Source organism: Neophocaena asiaeorientalis, unplaced genomic scaffold, assembly GCF_003031525.2.
Source record: "Neophocaena asiaeorientalis asiaeorientalis breed wild unplaced genomic scaffold, Neophocaena_asiaeorientalis_V1.1 scaffold69, whole genome shotgun sequence".
Lineage (NCBI taxonomy): Eukaryota > Metazoa > Chordata > Mammalia > Artiodactyla > Phocoenidae > Neophocaena > Neophocaena asiaeorientalis.
In genome coordinates, this window is record NW_020174373.1 from 5,788,037 (window position 1) to 5,802,951 (window position 14,915).

At 45.8% G+C, this 14,915-nt stretch overlaps 1 protein-coding gene across 1 annotated transcript in view; it reads left to right on the plus strand.

Annotated features, from left to right (window-relative positions):
* The first annotated feature begins 467 nt into the window (after nt 1–467).
* Nucleotides 468–14,915, plus strand: part of LOC112407131 (protein Shroom2-like) — a 131,329-nt gene continuing 116,881 nt past the window's right edge. The window contains exon 1 of the mRNA XM_024756307.1: nt 468–638. Coding sequence (XP_024612075.1) covers nt 468–638 — 171 coding nt within the window. The remainder of the gene's footprint in view (nt 639–14,915) is intronic.

Below are 14,915 nucleotides of genomic sequence, written 5' to 3' on the forward strand. Positions count from 1 at the left end.
GTCAGAAACAGTCTTCTTCTTTAGATTTTTCTAAAAACACTTTAAAATGTAAAAACTTTCTTAGTTCCTGGGCCATAGATAAGAGGCAGCAGGCAGGATGTGGCCTAAAGGCTGCAAGTTTGCCCATCTGTGGTATAAAACCCAAACTTAGATAGATAAATAAACAAGTAAGTAAATAAAATTGTAATATATATACATACACACACACACACACACACACACATATATATATGGGTTTCTTCCTGATTCTGCTAAATCATTTTGGAAACGATTTTGTGTGTGTATACACACGCACGAAATATCAACTGTTAGTCTCTCACTAGTGGTACAATTAGGGATGCACTGTATTTTCTGGGTTTTCCTTCACAGCACCGTCTAAAGTTTCCCTAGTAAGTGCAATAACAAATACATCAAACTGTTTAAAAAACAAAAAAACCAACGGTCCCCCGAAGGAACTTTTACCGACCATGTTGTATCGCAGGGTCCCCTGGTCGTCCAGTCCCGACCCTGGGGAGCCGCCTCCGGCTCGGCCCTCCCACCCGTGGGCCGGGCGCCCTTACCCGCGCGGCGACCAGGTCCCAGGCGGGGGCCGCGCGCGCTCATCCAAAAGAGAGTATGCCTCGTGCCAGATCTGCACTGTGTGGGACTCTGCCGTCCCTAGTTTTTTTTTGTTTGTTTGTTTGGTTTTTTTTGGCGTCCCTAGTTTTGATCCCTTACAGGTTCATAAACTGTGACTGCAGTGAGTGGCATTAAAATACTGCTTTTTTAGGGTCGCTCTCCCATATGGAAACGACCCCCTAGAGCTAGGATTTTCCCTGAAAATCAACAAATCTTGAAGAAAGGGGAGACTGCTTTGCCCAGCTCCACACACACACACACACACACACACACGCGCGCGCATTGTGCACCTTTCAGGGCTGTTCCATTTTTACTCATCTCAACAATGTAGGGTTAAGTTTTTCACATTGTAAAATTACTCGCTTTTGAGAGTACCTCTGTTTAGGAAAAAAATGTTCAAGTTTATTCAGATTTTCTTAACTTCTTTCATTTCTAGATGAATTTCAGTATACATTGAAAGTCATGCTTTATTCTCTATGTATAAAAGTTTCAAAATGATATTAGTACTAATGATAATATACTGAGTGGACTTTTTTCTTAAAAACTCTTCAGGGTTGAAAATAAAAGAGCCCCCTCTAGATTCTGGCTTTACTAACCAAAGCTTTATTTTTTTAAAAGAACCCCACCCCCACCCCCAGCTCCATCATATTTATTAACAGCAAACCTAATAGGCCTGTTTGCAGCCAGGAGCAGACACACTTTGACCTCTCCCTGCAGTACATGTGGCCCCTCTAGAATTTTTCCAACCAACCAGAGGTGAGGCGTCCCTATTGTTTTCCTCTGTCTCCTCCCACCCTGTCTTCTCGTCTACATTTCCACCACCAGCTTTGCACTTTTAAGTAAGAGGAAGTTTGGGCTCAGGTCCTCAGCCTTCTTCCCGGCAAACCACAGGACTGGGCTTCTGTTGGGACCCATGAAAGGCAGACGGGAGCTGCACTGCCAGATGGAAGCAGAGCCTTTAACTAAGAGCTCCAAGTGCCACTACTTCAAAAAGATCTGACCCGGCGCATCTGTAAGCAGGGGCAGCTGCTTTGATAGAAGTCCGGAACAGACCGATATTGTCAAAACCTTAACCGCTCTTGGATATTACACCCTTGCTTGTAACAACAGTAGGAAACATCATAGGACTACTCCCCAAACGCTGGTCTGCCGCTCCTTCAGAAAGCATAAATCTCAGTATCTGTTTTGAACAGTTGATCTTCTATTTCCTTAGCTCTTGGAAGGCAGAAATGGCTTCTGGAAGTTTGTGTGTGGAATGTGCTTTAAAAGATAAAAATGAAAAAGGAGAGTCTGTTCGTTTGCTCTAATGCCAAATGTTCCGGGAGCCAATCTGTGCAAAAGCGTCACTGCGTTTCAATCTCTGTTGCAAGCCCAAGCTGCACGTACCCCACCTCTCTGCTTCCCACGTGCACACCTGCAGGCTCTGGAGGACTCAGGTGCCCAGTGTCCTCCAGATGGAGGTTGCCTACAAAGCTTTAAGAGGATAAAAAGCGTTGCCGTGGCTTATATCTTGGTCTTCAACTCCTTTTCTACCTCCTGGGGAGTTCAGTAATTCTGCAAATATTCCACACGATGGATGGGTTTTGAACCCAGGCTTAGAAACCAAAGAGCCTCCTGACTTGTGCTTTTCGTTGGCAATTGACCTCACCTGGCAAGACCTGAGAGTCTTGGCTTCTGAAGGAATCTTGTCCTTTCCTCTGAAGAAACAACAGAAATGGATGGATTGAGAAGTAGTGCCTCAGTACAGCTTCAGCTCTGCAACAGTCACAGAACGAATCTGTCAGCTACGCCGTGTCAGCCTGGGGAGAGATGAGACTGAGCAAGGCCTGGAAAGGAGAGGGTGGGATTCGTGTCCTGAGAGGAAAAGGGAAACTAAACTAACATGAATATCATCGCTACCCCGACCGCCTTCCGGGAGCTGGCAGCATTAAGAACTTAAAGTCTTGCTTAACTCGTACCCCCATCCTTGTGGCTCATCTTTTTATCTCTAGGTTCTATACAAAGCACCAGAAGAGGTGAGGAAACCTATCCAAGGTCACGGAGGTGGTAGAGCTGATGCTCAAATCCAAGCAGATTACGCCATAAGGTCCAGAGGGGAACTGGAGATTCACTTCCCCGTCAACGTGCATGTCTGCGAACTGGTCAGACCAATGAAAGCACTTTCTCCACTCACCGTCTTGAAGCAACAAGAAGTCCGCTTTTGAGAAGTTGGAAGCAGGTCACAGATTTTTGAGGCCATCAGAACGTGACTGCACTTTCAAGGAAGTTGGGGGTGGGGGCAGTGAATAGATGGACACACACATATAGGTGTTACCTGTTCCAAACTTCGTTTAGATTGTATGTTTCTTTTTGTGGCACAGTATACTAACCTAGTAAAATGAGATGAAGTTATTTCTGGGCAGGCTGTTTGCCCTGGAGTCCTGATGCACATGAGACTGTCAGATCTCAGGTATCTAGTAAAAGACGAAATCGCTCTTTAACCACAGACTTTGTCTAATTTTGAAACGACTGCTTCGCTGCTACTCAGGCAGCTGTGAGCAGAGGCAATAGGAAACCCACAGAAACCTCAAGGGCCTGGCTTGTGGCGAGCGCTCCCGCGTGTCTGCAGAGGACGCAGCCTTACGTGCAGCTGGTCACACACACGGCAGAAACATTTGTCTGATACCCACGGCAGAACAACAGCTCAATCTCAGAGGGACTGAAAGGCAGTCACGGAGAAAGTGTGGGTCAGTCAGTTCGCTGAGGGAGCCCGTGGTTTAAATGTGATGGCTCTTCCCCCCAAGCCTTTGGGTCTCACTGTGTTGCCTTTAGTTGGACATCTAGAGTAAACCGTATGCAATAACCCCAGTCTCTCAAACTCATGGCAGCTCTTTAGTCTATCACAGGGGTCAGAAAACGTATTCTTCAGAGGCCAAATGGTAAGTATTTTAGCCTTTGCAAGCCATATGCTCTCTGTGGCAGTTACCCAACCCTGCCGCGGGACCCCCCCAGACTAGTCATCGGCAGAAGGTAAATGGATGCGTGGGGCGCTGTACCAAGAAAGCTTTATTTACAAAAGCAGACAGCCGGCCCTCGGGCTATAATTTGTCCACTGCTGGTCTTTTCTGTCAAACTAAGCAAACCAAAATAATAGTAAACGAAGAAGTATGTATGGGCTTTTTTTTTTTTTGGCCACCTGATGCAACGTGTGGGATCTTAGTTCCCTGACCAGGGATCGAACCCAGGCCCTCGGCAGCGACAGCCCAGAGCATCAACCACTGGACCGCCGGGGAATTCCCTGTCTGGGCTTTTGTAAGGTGTGGTTACTAGATATTTAAAGAGTATTTGATTCCGCTTTAGAAAATAAGAAAAACTCTGCGAAGAAACAAGTAGCTCATGAAACACACGAGACCAAGAAGCCTCCGAACATGAGTGAGCTTTTCAATGGGCCATCACTGGTGACACCTATCCCGGCTACCCTTTCTCTCCGTGCTTTAAATTGTCTTAACGTTGTGACTGGAGCATCTTAATCTGGTCTCAGGGATAGCCTAGCCAGTTATGAACTTGGAGGCTACCATTGAATCAAAGTGATTTCCCACAGAACACTTTTGAATCATAAAGATGTTAAAAGAGTCAGGAAAAGGAAAAATTTCCCTGTAACTTTGTAGTGAGAAACCTGGCAGTCACTGTCTTACCCTAGAGGTCAAGGTGAGCGTCACCAGTAACAGGCACGTGGATGTCAAGTCCCCCCTGATGGGATGCGCTGAGAGCGTTGCATCACTTCTGCAAGTTCCTCCCGAAATCCAGAACCCAGTCTGGTCGTGAGAAAAATGTCAGACAAGGCCACATTGGGGGACATTCTATGAAATACGTGACCAGTCCCGCTTAAAACTGTCCATGCCATGGAAAACAGGGAGAGGTGGAGAAACAGGCCAGAGGAGGCTAAGGAGACGCGACAACTAAGTGCAGCAAGGGATCCTGGGACATCAGCGCACAAACTGGAAGTCCAAATGAAGTCACAAGTTTAGTTACTAGTAAGGTAATGATGTTAATTTCTTAGTCTAGACAAAAGAACCATAGTTACGAACGCTGTATTCAGGGAAATCAGGTAAAGTGTGTACAAGCTTTTTGTGTATTATCTTCGCAACTTTTCTGTAAACCTAAAATTATTATTATTATTATTTTCTGGCCGTGCCGCGCAGCATGCAGGATCTTAGTTCCCGGACCAGGGATTGAACCCTCTCCCCTTGCGGTGGAAGCGCAGAGTCTTAACCACTGGACCGCCAGGGAAGTCCCAACCTAAAATTATTCTAAAATTTAAAAAATTTTATTGTTTTAAAAGCCAATCACAGCGTATCTCACCTTCTGAGATGCTCCACACTCTGTCTGTGGAGTGTGTTTCTCTCCAAATAAATCCAATTTTTACCTATCAGAAAAATAAATAAAATAAAAGCCAATCACACGGTAGTACCTGCAGGCCTTCTACAAGTCTAATGATGCAAAGGTAAAGAAGTATCATAAGTCATTGGAAACTTGCTCTGTGTGCCCGGAAGAAATCTCTACATTGCAGTTACAATTCTACCACCTTTCAGAAAGCCTGCCTCCGATACTTCCTGTTACTTCTACTGCTAGTCAAGTACTTCTACATTCCTTGAAATTCAAATAGATTCAATTGAAACAAATATTTTGGCCAGCAGCCAGTGAAGGAATTTCCAGCAGCCGAAATCAGTAGCCCTCTAACACCAAAGCAGTAGCGGCTTCCGTTTTCAGGGCCTCTCCTTCCCATGCAGCCCCCGAATTGTTTCAGCTCTGAGGATACACAGATGGCCAGTCCCTTTCTCCTCGTGTGTATGGTTGCAGTTGTGCTGGGAGTGAGAGGCGGAACGGGATGAACGTTATCGAGCTCCCACAGTGTCCGGACTCTCCTGGCTGTCGTTTTATTCCGTGCTTCTCACGGTGTGCTCTCACTAACGGGACGCATCACCCTCGGAGTTTGTTAGAAATTCAAGTTCATCGTGCCTTCTCTGAGAACCTCTTCTAAGTATCTCTATTGGTTTTTTTTCCCCCCTCAAACTGTGGCATTTGAAGCTAGAAAGGCCTTCATTCCCTCATCACTCAAATGATATCGTCGTGAAGGAGCAGAAAGTTCATCCTGCCTTTGGGAAAATCAGTCCGTTCAAGGATCTCATGGAAATCTCACACATGTAGAATCTTTTTCTTTTTCTCCTTTTTGGCTGCGCCGCACGGCATGTGGGATGTTAGCTCCCCGACCAGGGATTGAACCGGGGCCCCCAGCACTGGAAGCACAGAGTCTCAATCGCTGGACCTCCAGGAAAGTCCCTAGAATCCTTTTTTTGCTGCTTGGAAATTGCTTGGGCTGGTTTTCACTAGAACCCAGGTGCCGCAATTTTATGCTACGATTTCGTTGGCACCGCTATCCCCAAGTTGCAAGCAGGCTGGGTCGCAGAAGGCGTTCAAGATTTGAAAAAGATGTTCCCCAAATGTAATTCTCCAGATGAAGGTAAGGCTGCCAGGCTGGCCTCACAACTCCTGTTCTCTCAGGAGCCCGGAGCCCGGCCCCTGGGGCAGAGCTTTGATCTCTGACCCCTGACCTCAGCTGAGGGTCACTCAGGGGTGGGTGGTGGACATGGCCCAGGCAGGGGGCCTCTTTTTATTCTGCCCTTCGTCCCCTCACCCCTCCCTGAAGTCTCCCTAACTTTGAATGTTGAGACAGAGGCTGAGCTCTTGGTCGCTCTGAAAGCCCTGGGCTTTTCTTCGTAAAGCAGAGGACCGCACCAGAGACCCTGGGGAGAGAGAACTAATACTAGACCCAGCATGCCTAGGGCAGCCACTGAGAACTTGGGTCCCCGATTAGAACTCAAGAAAGCAGTGACAGCAGATGACTCACACCCCCTCTACTCATTCCGCAGGGAAAAGTGTTCTGTCTCTGGCAAGAAGTCACCACCATTCAGAATCTTTCCTGGGATCACAGGGAATGAGACACCATTAACCTGAGTAGTAAACCTGGATTAGGCCTGAGTTTGTGGTTTTAAGCCCCTGAATTTCAGGATGGTTTGCTATGAAGAGACGTCATTTTCATTTTCTTCTTATTATTTTTTTAAATTAACTTTTATTGTAGTAAAGTTGATTTACAATGTTGTATTAGTTTCTGCTGTACAGCAAAGTGACTCCGTTATACATATATCCATTCCTTTTCAGGTTCCTTTCCCACATAGGTTATTAAAGAGTACTGAGTGGAGTTCCCTGTGCTATGCAGTAGGTCCTTATTAGTTATCTATTTTATATATAGTGGTGTGTATATGTCCATCCCAATCTCCCAGTTTATCCCTCACCCCCTTTTCTCCCCTGGTAACCATGAGTTTGTTTTCTACATCAGTGACTCTACTTCTGTTTTGTAAATAAGTTCATTTGTGCCATATTTTAGATTCCACATATAAGTGATATCATATGGTATTTGTCTGTGTCTGACTAACTTCATTCAGTATGACAACCTCTAGGTCCCCTGAAGTGACATTTTCAAGTGTACTTGGAGAGTCAACCCACTGCTCAGCCCCCTTGCCGTGATGCTGTCTCGGCCCTCTGCTCCCGTGGGCCCAGAGAGCCCAAAGCAATCAGTGCTATTCTGTGAAATACAACCTGAAAAGAGATGCCAGTGTCTCTTTTGTAGGTATCCCAAATCTTTTTTTTTTAATTGCAATATAGTTGATTTACAACATTGTGGTAATTTCACGTGTACAGCCAAGTCATTCAGATATATATATATATATTTCAGATTATTTTCCTTTATAGGTTATTACAAGGTATTGAATATAGTTTCCTGTGCTGTACACTAGGTCCTTGTTGTTTATCTATTTTATGTATAGTTGTTTGTATCTGTTAATCCCAAACTCCTAATTTATCCCTCCTACCCTCCCTTTCCCCTCTGGTAACCATAAATTTGTTTTCTGTGTCTGTGAGACTGTGTCTGTTTTGTATATAGATTCATTTGTATTATTTTTTAGATTCCACTTGTAAGTGATATTGTATGATATTTGTCTTTCTTTGTCTGACTTCATTTAGTATGATAATCTCTAGGTCCATCCACGTTGCTGCAAAACATGTATCTTTTCAAATCAGTGTTTTTGGGTTTTTTGGATATATACCCAGGAGTGGGACTGCTGAATCATATGGTAACTCTATTTTTAGTTTTCTGAGCTGTTTTCCACAGTGACTGAACCAATTTACATTCCCACCAACAGTGCAGGAGCGTTCCCTTTTCTCCACACCCTCTCCAGCATTTATTGTTTGTAGACTTTTTGATGCTGGCCATTCTGACTGGTGTGAGGTGACGCCACATTGTGGTTTTGATTTGCTTTTCTCTAATAATTAGCGATGTTGAGCATCTTTTCATGTGCCTGTTGGCCATCTGTATATCTTCTTCAAACAAATGTCTATTTAGGTCTTCTGCCCATAGGTATCCCAAATCTTTTTTTTTTTTTTTTTAATATTTATTTATTTGGCTGCCCCGGGTCTTAGTTGCAGCACATGAGATCTTTAGCTGTGGCATGTGGGATCCAGCTTACTGACCAGGGATCAAACTCTATCCCCCTGCACTGGGAGCGCAGAGTCTCAGCCACTGGACTACCAGGGAAGTCCCAGGTATCCCGAATCTTTATGAGGGCTTCCCTCGGAGCAGTCCTCACTTGGCTTGAGGGTGGGACCAGGCTTCCCCAGGTACCACCTGAAGTCAGCGAATAGCTAGCCTGTTCTGCTGGCCCTCAAGAGAGCACTTAGGACCACCAGCAAGCTGCGGACCTTTAGCCAGGCTTTTCCCACACTAACAGGAAGAGTCCCATTCATTGTCTAGAACACCTTAGAGTGGTTTCCATATCTGCAGTAAACCAACTAATGTTCCCCAAAGATGACAGGTCCTAATCTCTGGAACCTGCAAATGTTACCTTATTTGGAAAAAGGGTCTTTGCAGATGTGATTAAAATAAGGATTTTGAGATGGAGAGATGATCCTTGATTCTCTAGGTGGGCCTTTAGGGGAATGGCAAGGAACGCCCGCAGCCACCAGAAGCTAGAGGGGGCGAGGAACAGATTCTCCCCTAGAGCCTCTCCATACGGGGTATTGGCCCTCCTGACACCTTGATTCCAGACTTCAGGCCTCCCAAAGGGAAAATATTTCTCTTGTTTTAACTAGTTTATGATACTTTGTTACGACAGCCCTAGGAAACTAACACAACATCTCTAAAGCATCTCAGATTCAACCTGCCCAAATGAAAGTCATCAGTGCTCCCTTCACTCGTTCTTCTGCCCCAAATTCCATGTATCAGCTGCTCAACTCAAGTAACTTCAGCCAGAAACCCAGGAGTTGTTTTTGACAGCCCCCAACTCCCAGGATACACACCCACCCTAGGAGTGGGGCCTGGGGGCTCAGACAGATTCAGAATGAACTGGATTGGGGAATTTCTGTGCTCATTTACGATAGAGAACATTCCTCTGCTCGTGGGGTCCCCACCTGATGAAACGTTGCCCCTACTTCCTCTCAGCTGGCAAGATAGTAGCTCAGTCACTCCCTCCTGGATGTGCTTTGAAATACTTCAGAGAAAAAAAAGTGGGATGAAACAAAAGAGGTCTATTTTTGTGTCTGCTTGAAATTTCCACGATAAAAGATGAAATTTTTTTTCAAAATTTCACCTATGGTTTTGTTCATCCTTTTTTTTTTCCTTTTTTTTTTCAGCAGGATTTTTTTTCCTTTTTTTTTCAGCAGGATTTCTTTCCTGCTGAAACTTTTGCATCTAAAAGACGTTTTGCCTGTAATTGTGCTCTAATTGTTTCACGTGTACACAGCCACAGTTAATGTTTCATATTTCCGGCATCCTTTACATTCCTTCGCAAGCCCTCCCTGGTGTTGGACAAGTAAAAAGGGCTCAAGAAATAGATGCTCATTGGCTACTTTATTTTTTTAATTTATTTTTTATTGGAGTAAAATTGCTTTACAATGTTGTGTTAGTTTCTGCTGTACCATGAAGTGAATCAGCTATATGTCTACCTATATCCTCTCTCTCTTGGACCTCCCTCCCTCCTCCCTGCCCCCCCGCCCCCCCATCTAGGTCATCACAGAGCACGGAGCTGAGCATTTATTGTTTGTAGATTTTTTGATGATGGCCATTCTGACCTGTGTGAGGTGATACCTCATTGTAGTTTTGATTTGCATTTCTCTAATAATTAGTGATGTTGAGCACCTTTTCATGTGCCTGTTGGCCATCTGTATGTTTTCGCTGGTGAAATGTCTATTTAGGTCTTCCGCCCATTTTTTAATTGGGTTGTTTTTTGATATTGAGCTCCATGAGCTGTCTATATCTTTGGCTACTTCATTAAAAAAACAAAAACAAAAACTGAAAAATAGCCAATGGCTTTCTAAAAATGTACTTTAAAATATAAAAACGTTTAGGATTTCCCTGGTGGTCCAGTGGTTATAGGACTTGGAGTGTTCACTGCCGGGGCCTGGGTTCAATACGTTGTTCGGGAATTGAGATCCCACAAGCCACATGGCACAGCCAAAAAAAAAAAAACATAATAAAAACTTTTACAATAGTAGCTTCAGCTAAGTACTCTCTTTTTAAGTACTCCTGATTTGCATAGTTAGGTATTGTTATATATATATGTGTGTGCATTTTTTTAAGCACCATTTATTTAGTCCCTTCTAGTTGCCAGCAGGAAACTTGGCCCTTCACATATATAACAGTTTAAAGAACATGTCCTAAAGGTAAAGGAATTGGGACTCACACAGACCTAAGCAAGAATCTAGTTTTATAGGCAAAGCTTCCCCATAGAAGGTTTCAGCCTGTTTGTGGTGATTGGCATTTGAAGATCGAGGGAATCTCAAAAGGTGGTCAAATGCCTAAGTATCAATATCTTACAGAAGGAAGTCAGCTCAGTCGCTCAGTGAGAACTGCCTTCTGGTACTGGAGCTGGCGCTGGTTCCCGTTGAGTGGGTAGCGTGTGAGTCCTTCACGGGGACCTGGGCTCAGTGACCTCAGTCAGTTACTTAACCCTGATGAGTCTCAGTTTCTTCTTCTGTAAAATGGGCTGATGCATGCCCTGAGAAAATCTGCTGAGAGGACCCGAGTCCATCTGAATAACATGCCTGGCACACAGCAGGCTCTCCGTGAATGACAGTCACTGTTTCTCAGCTGCTGTGGCTGCTTTGTTTGCAGTTATAATTGCTGTGCCCTAGGATGTAAACTCCAAAGATGGGGGCCCCAAATACTATCACGGTGCCAGGCACATGGAGAGACCCAGTGGTCTCTCCTTCTGTCCCCTGCACAGAAAGAGTAAGTCTCTCCCCCCTAGAGATCTGTAAATATTCCAACTAATAACAAGATCCAGGGTAAAATCCTTGTAAGGGGGGAGGGAGAGAGTGGTAGCTGGGTTGTACAGACTCAGCTTTATCTAAGATCTGCAGCTAAATTCCAGTGTTTGTAATAATACCTTGCAGGAATCAGGAATAAGATGACAAACATTGGTGACTAAGGGCAAAGTCATTGTGTCAAAGTTTTCCTCTAACTGCCACCATACCTGTGCTCCCTGATCTTGACTGACCCTCTACCAGTCTTAATCATAGGGTCCCCAACTCAGGTACACTGTGAGTCGGGTAGGAAACGGCTAAACCTGCCTTTTAAAAAATATCCCACTCAAAGGTGTTTCGGAAAGCCTGATCTTACTAACTGAAGGGTACTTGGCCCTACAGCGTGAAAGGTAAAAGCAAAATTCTGGAATGCCATCCTCCCCTCCATTACGTTTTATAATTATAAATCTCCTGTTAGAACAAAAAACTAAAATAATTTGAGCTCTGTTTCATAGGGAGGACTAGTTTTTTTTTTTTTTTAATAAATTTATTTATTTTTGGCTGCGTTGGGTCTTTGTTGCTGCCCGCGGGCTTTCTCTAGTTGCGGCGAGCAGGGGCTACTCTTTGTTGCGGTGAGCAGGGGCTACTCTTTGTTGCGGTGTGTGGGCTTCTCATTGCAGTGGCTCCTCTTGCTGCGGAGCACGGGCTCTAGGTACGCGGGCCTCAGTAGTTGTGGCACAAGTGCTCAGTAGTTGTGGCTTGCAGGCTCTAGAGCACAGGCTCAGTAGTTGTGGCGCACGGACCCAGTTGCTCCGCGGCACGTGGGATCTTCCCGGACCAGGGCTCGAACCCATGTCCCCTGCATTGGCAGGCGTATTCTTAACCACTGCGCCACCAGGGAAGTCCAGGATTCGCTACTGATCAAATCTCTGAAAGTCGGTTCAATTTGCCCTTGGTTGACTAATTCATTGACTGTTGAGCAAGTGAAAGCAGAGCTCACTTTCATTTCACCTATTTCCTCTCTATCAAAGGAAACAAGCCTCAGACTTGAAAAGGTGGCACACACACACCCGAGGCTATTGAATGCCTAGGTGTGGATGCTTGGAGGATGCTCCTTGGGTCCGGAGGGTATATGCTCAGCCTCACGTTCCGAGCAGTGAAGATGAAAGTCCAAAAAGTGAGAAGTTACACAGAACAAATGTGCCCTGGGCGTTCCAGAAGAACAAAAGCTACGTGCTGACAAACACACTCCACTCTCAGAAATTCTGGCTGAGCTGTGAGTTCCTAGAAAAGAAAGCTGTCACCACTAGAAGTCCACACTGGTTCAATGTCATACTGAATTCTTTCAAAAGGGGTGCAAGGTTGATAAATTGGGACTATGCCTTTCATTCACAAGACAGTGAAAATTTCACAAGATTGACAGTCTTGTCATAATATGTCAGACATGATACAGAAGTTTAGGTGTGACAGGACCACAGGCAGATGTGCTCAACTGTGTAATCCCAAGAATGTTGATGAAAGATTTATGAGGGGGTGAGAGGAGAGCATCTATCTCACAGCAGGCCACACATGGCGTGGCGCTGTCCCTTTCATCATGTTTATTAATGTCAACGTAGACAGCTTTATAAATATTCAAATGATGCTAACTCGGAAGGGATGCCTAATGTGAAGATTAAAAAAAAAACAAACTGAGCAGAATGATGTTTAGTGAGGATGAAGGTAAATTTACACCTAAGTTCAAGGAATGACAGTATAACACTTTCAAGAGGCAGATGGGTGATCTGACAATGATTATACAGTGAACATAAAATGTTAAAGACGACTTCAGCTGTGATTTATGAAGGCAATGATTTCATGCTTTAGTGAATCTGATGGTCTGAATATTTCAGCCCCAGGTAAGATCTGAGATTTAAACTGAGATTTTTTTTTTTTTTTTTTTTTTTTTTGGGGTATACGGACCAGGACACGAACCTGTGTCCCCTGAATCGGAAGGCGGACTCTCAACCACTGCGCCACCAGGGAAGCCCTAAACTGAGATTTTTGTCAATACCAGCTTTAACCGGGGGCAGCATGTTTTGGGATAGGGGACGTGCATAAACTCTAGGTGCATTTATATGGTCCTTTAACTTTTGGTTGATCATACACATCTTTTTATTTATTTTTTCCATCCACTTTTAACTTAATGTATCTAGGCCATGCCACGAGTCTTTCGGGGTCTTAGTTCCCAGACCAGGGATTGACCCGGGGCCCTTTGCAGTGAAAGCTGGAGTCCTAACCACTGGACCACGAGGGAATTCCCTCCATCCACTTTTTTTTTTTTTGTGGTACGCGGGCCTCTCACTGTTGTGGCCTCTCCCGTCGCGGAGCACAGGCTCCGGACGCGCAGGCCCAGCGGCCATGGCTCAAGGGCCCAGCCACTCCGCGGCATGTGGGATCTTCCCGGACCAGGGCACGAACCCGTGTTCCCTGCATCGGCAGGCGGACTCAACCACTGCGCCACCAGGGAAGCCCCCACTTTTTTTTTTCTTTAGTTTACTTATTTTTGGTCAATCCTCACAGCATGTGGGATCTTGGTTTCCTGACCAGGGACTGAACCCGTGCCCCCTGCACTGGAAGTGCAGAGTCTTAACCACTGGACCACCAGGGAAGTTCCCCCCAACCACTTTTTAAATTAAACTTTTTATTTAGAGATAATTATAGATTCACATGTAGTTGTAAGAAATAATACAGGGACCTCCTTTGTATCCTGTACCCCACTTCTACCAATGGGATCATCCCGGAAAATGATAGCATACTATCACAACCGGTATGTCAACATTGATACAATCCGGGCTTCCCTGGTGGCGCAGTGGTTAAGAATCTGCCTGCCAGTGCAGGGGACACGGGTTTGAGCCCTCATCTGGAAAGATCCCACATGCCGCAGAGCAACTAAGCCCGTGCGCCACAACTACCGAGTTGCGTGCCACAACTCCTGAAGCCCGCGTGCCTAGAGTCTGTGCTCCGCAAGAGAAGCCACTGCAATGAGAAGCCGGCACCACAAGGAAGAGTAGCCCCTGCTCGCCACAACTAGAGAAAGCCCGTGCACAGCAATGAACACCGGACGCAGCCAAAAACAGATAAAGAAATAGATAAAGGAGTAAATTTATTTTTAAAAAATTGATACAATCCACCAAGCTTATATATAGGCGTGTATTTAGTCCTTTGCAATTTAATGTGACCACCACAGCGAAGGTACACTTGAGATGGATTTTTACAGGCACCTTCCTTTCAAGTCTCCATTTACAAAGGAAAAGTCACCTCATTCTTCTAACTAGAGGCATTCTGGACACGGCAGCTTGGAGTTATTTATGAGGCGGTAACCCCGTGCCCAGCGCCATGACCGGTGCCCAGGGGAGCTTGCTCTCTTTCTTCAATTGTCCGGATAAGATGCAACTGATCAGCCACAGAACCAGAGAATGCAAATCTCTCTCTTGACCGCTAAAGACACTGGGACTGCTGCTGAGATTCCTCGTCCTGGCTCTACAGCGGCAGATCCCAGACAAGGACTCAGGGACCCCTGACTCTCTGTTCTGCGCTCTCCTGGCTTGTCCTTGCCACCTACTTCCTGCCTCATCACCTGGATGAAGCGTCTTCGAGGAACCAGCTGTTTCCTAGCGTCCAGCTACAGAACAGTAATATACCTAATACGTCAAGTCCTCCGGGCACAATTGTACCAAAGGGAGAGCGGGGTTTGAACGCAATGGTTTCCTCAGCTGTAACTACAGAAAGAGCCAACACCGGCCACTCGGTATCTGGGCTGCAGCGCCGGACAATGCGGGCGCGCGCAGAGGGCTCCAGGAACCCGCCATCCCGCTGCCCTGCGCTGGGGGCACAGTGGGCCGCCGAGGGGACAGGCGGGCGGCACGCGGGTGGGCGCGGGACGGCGGCGGGGAGCCCCGCGGCGCTCCCGGCCTCACCTACGC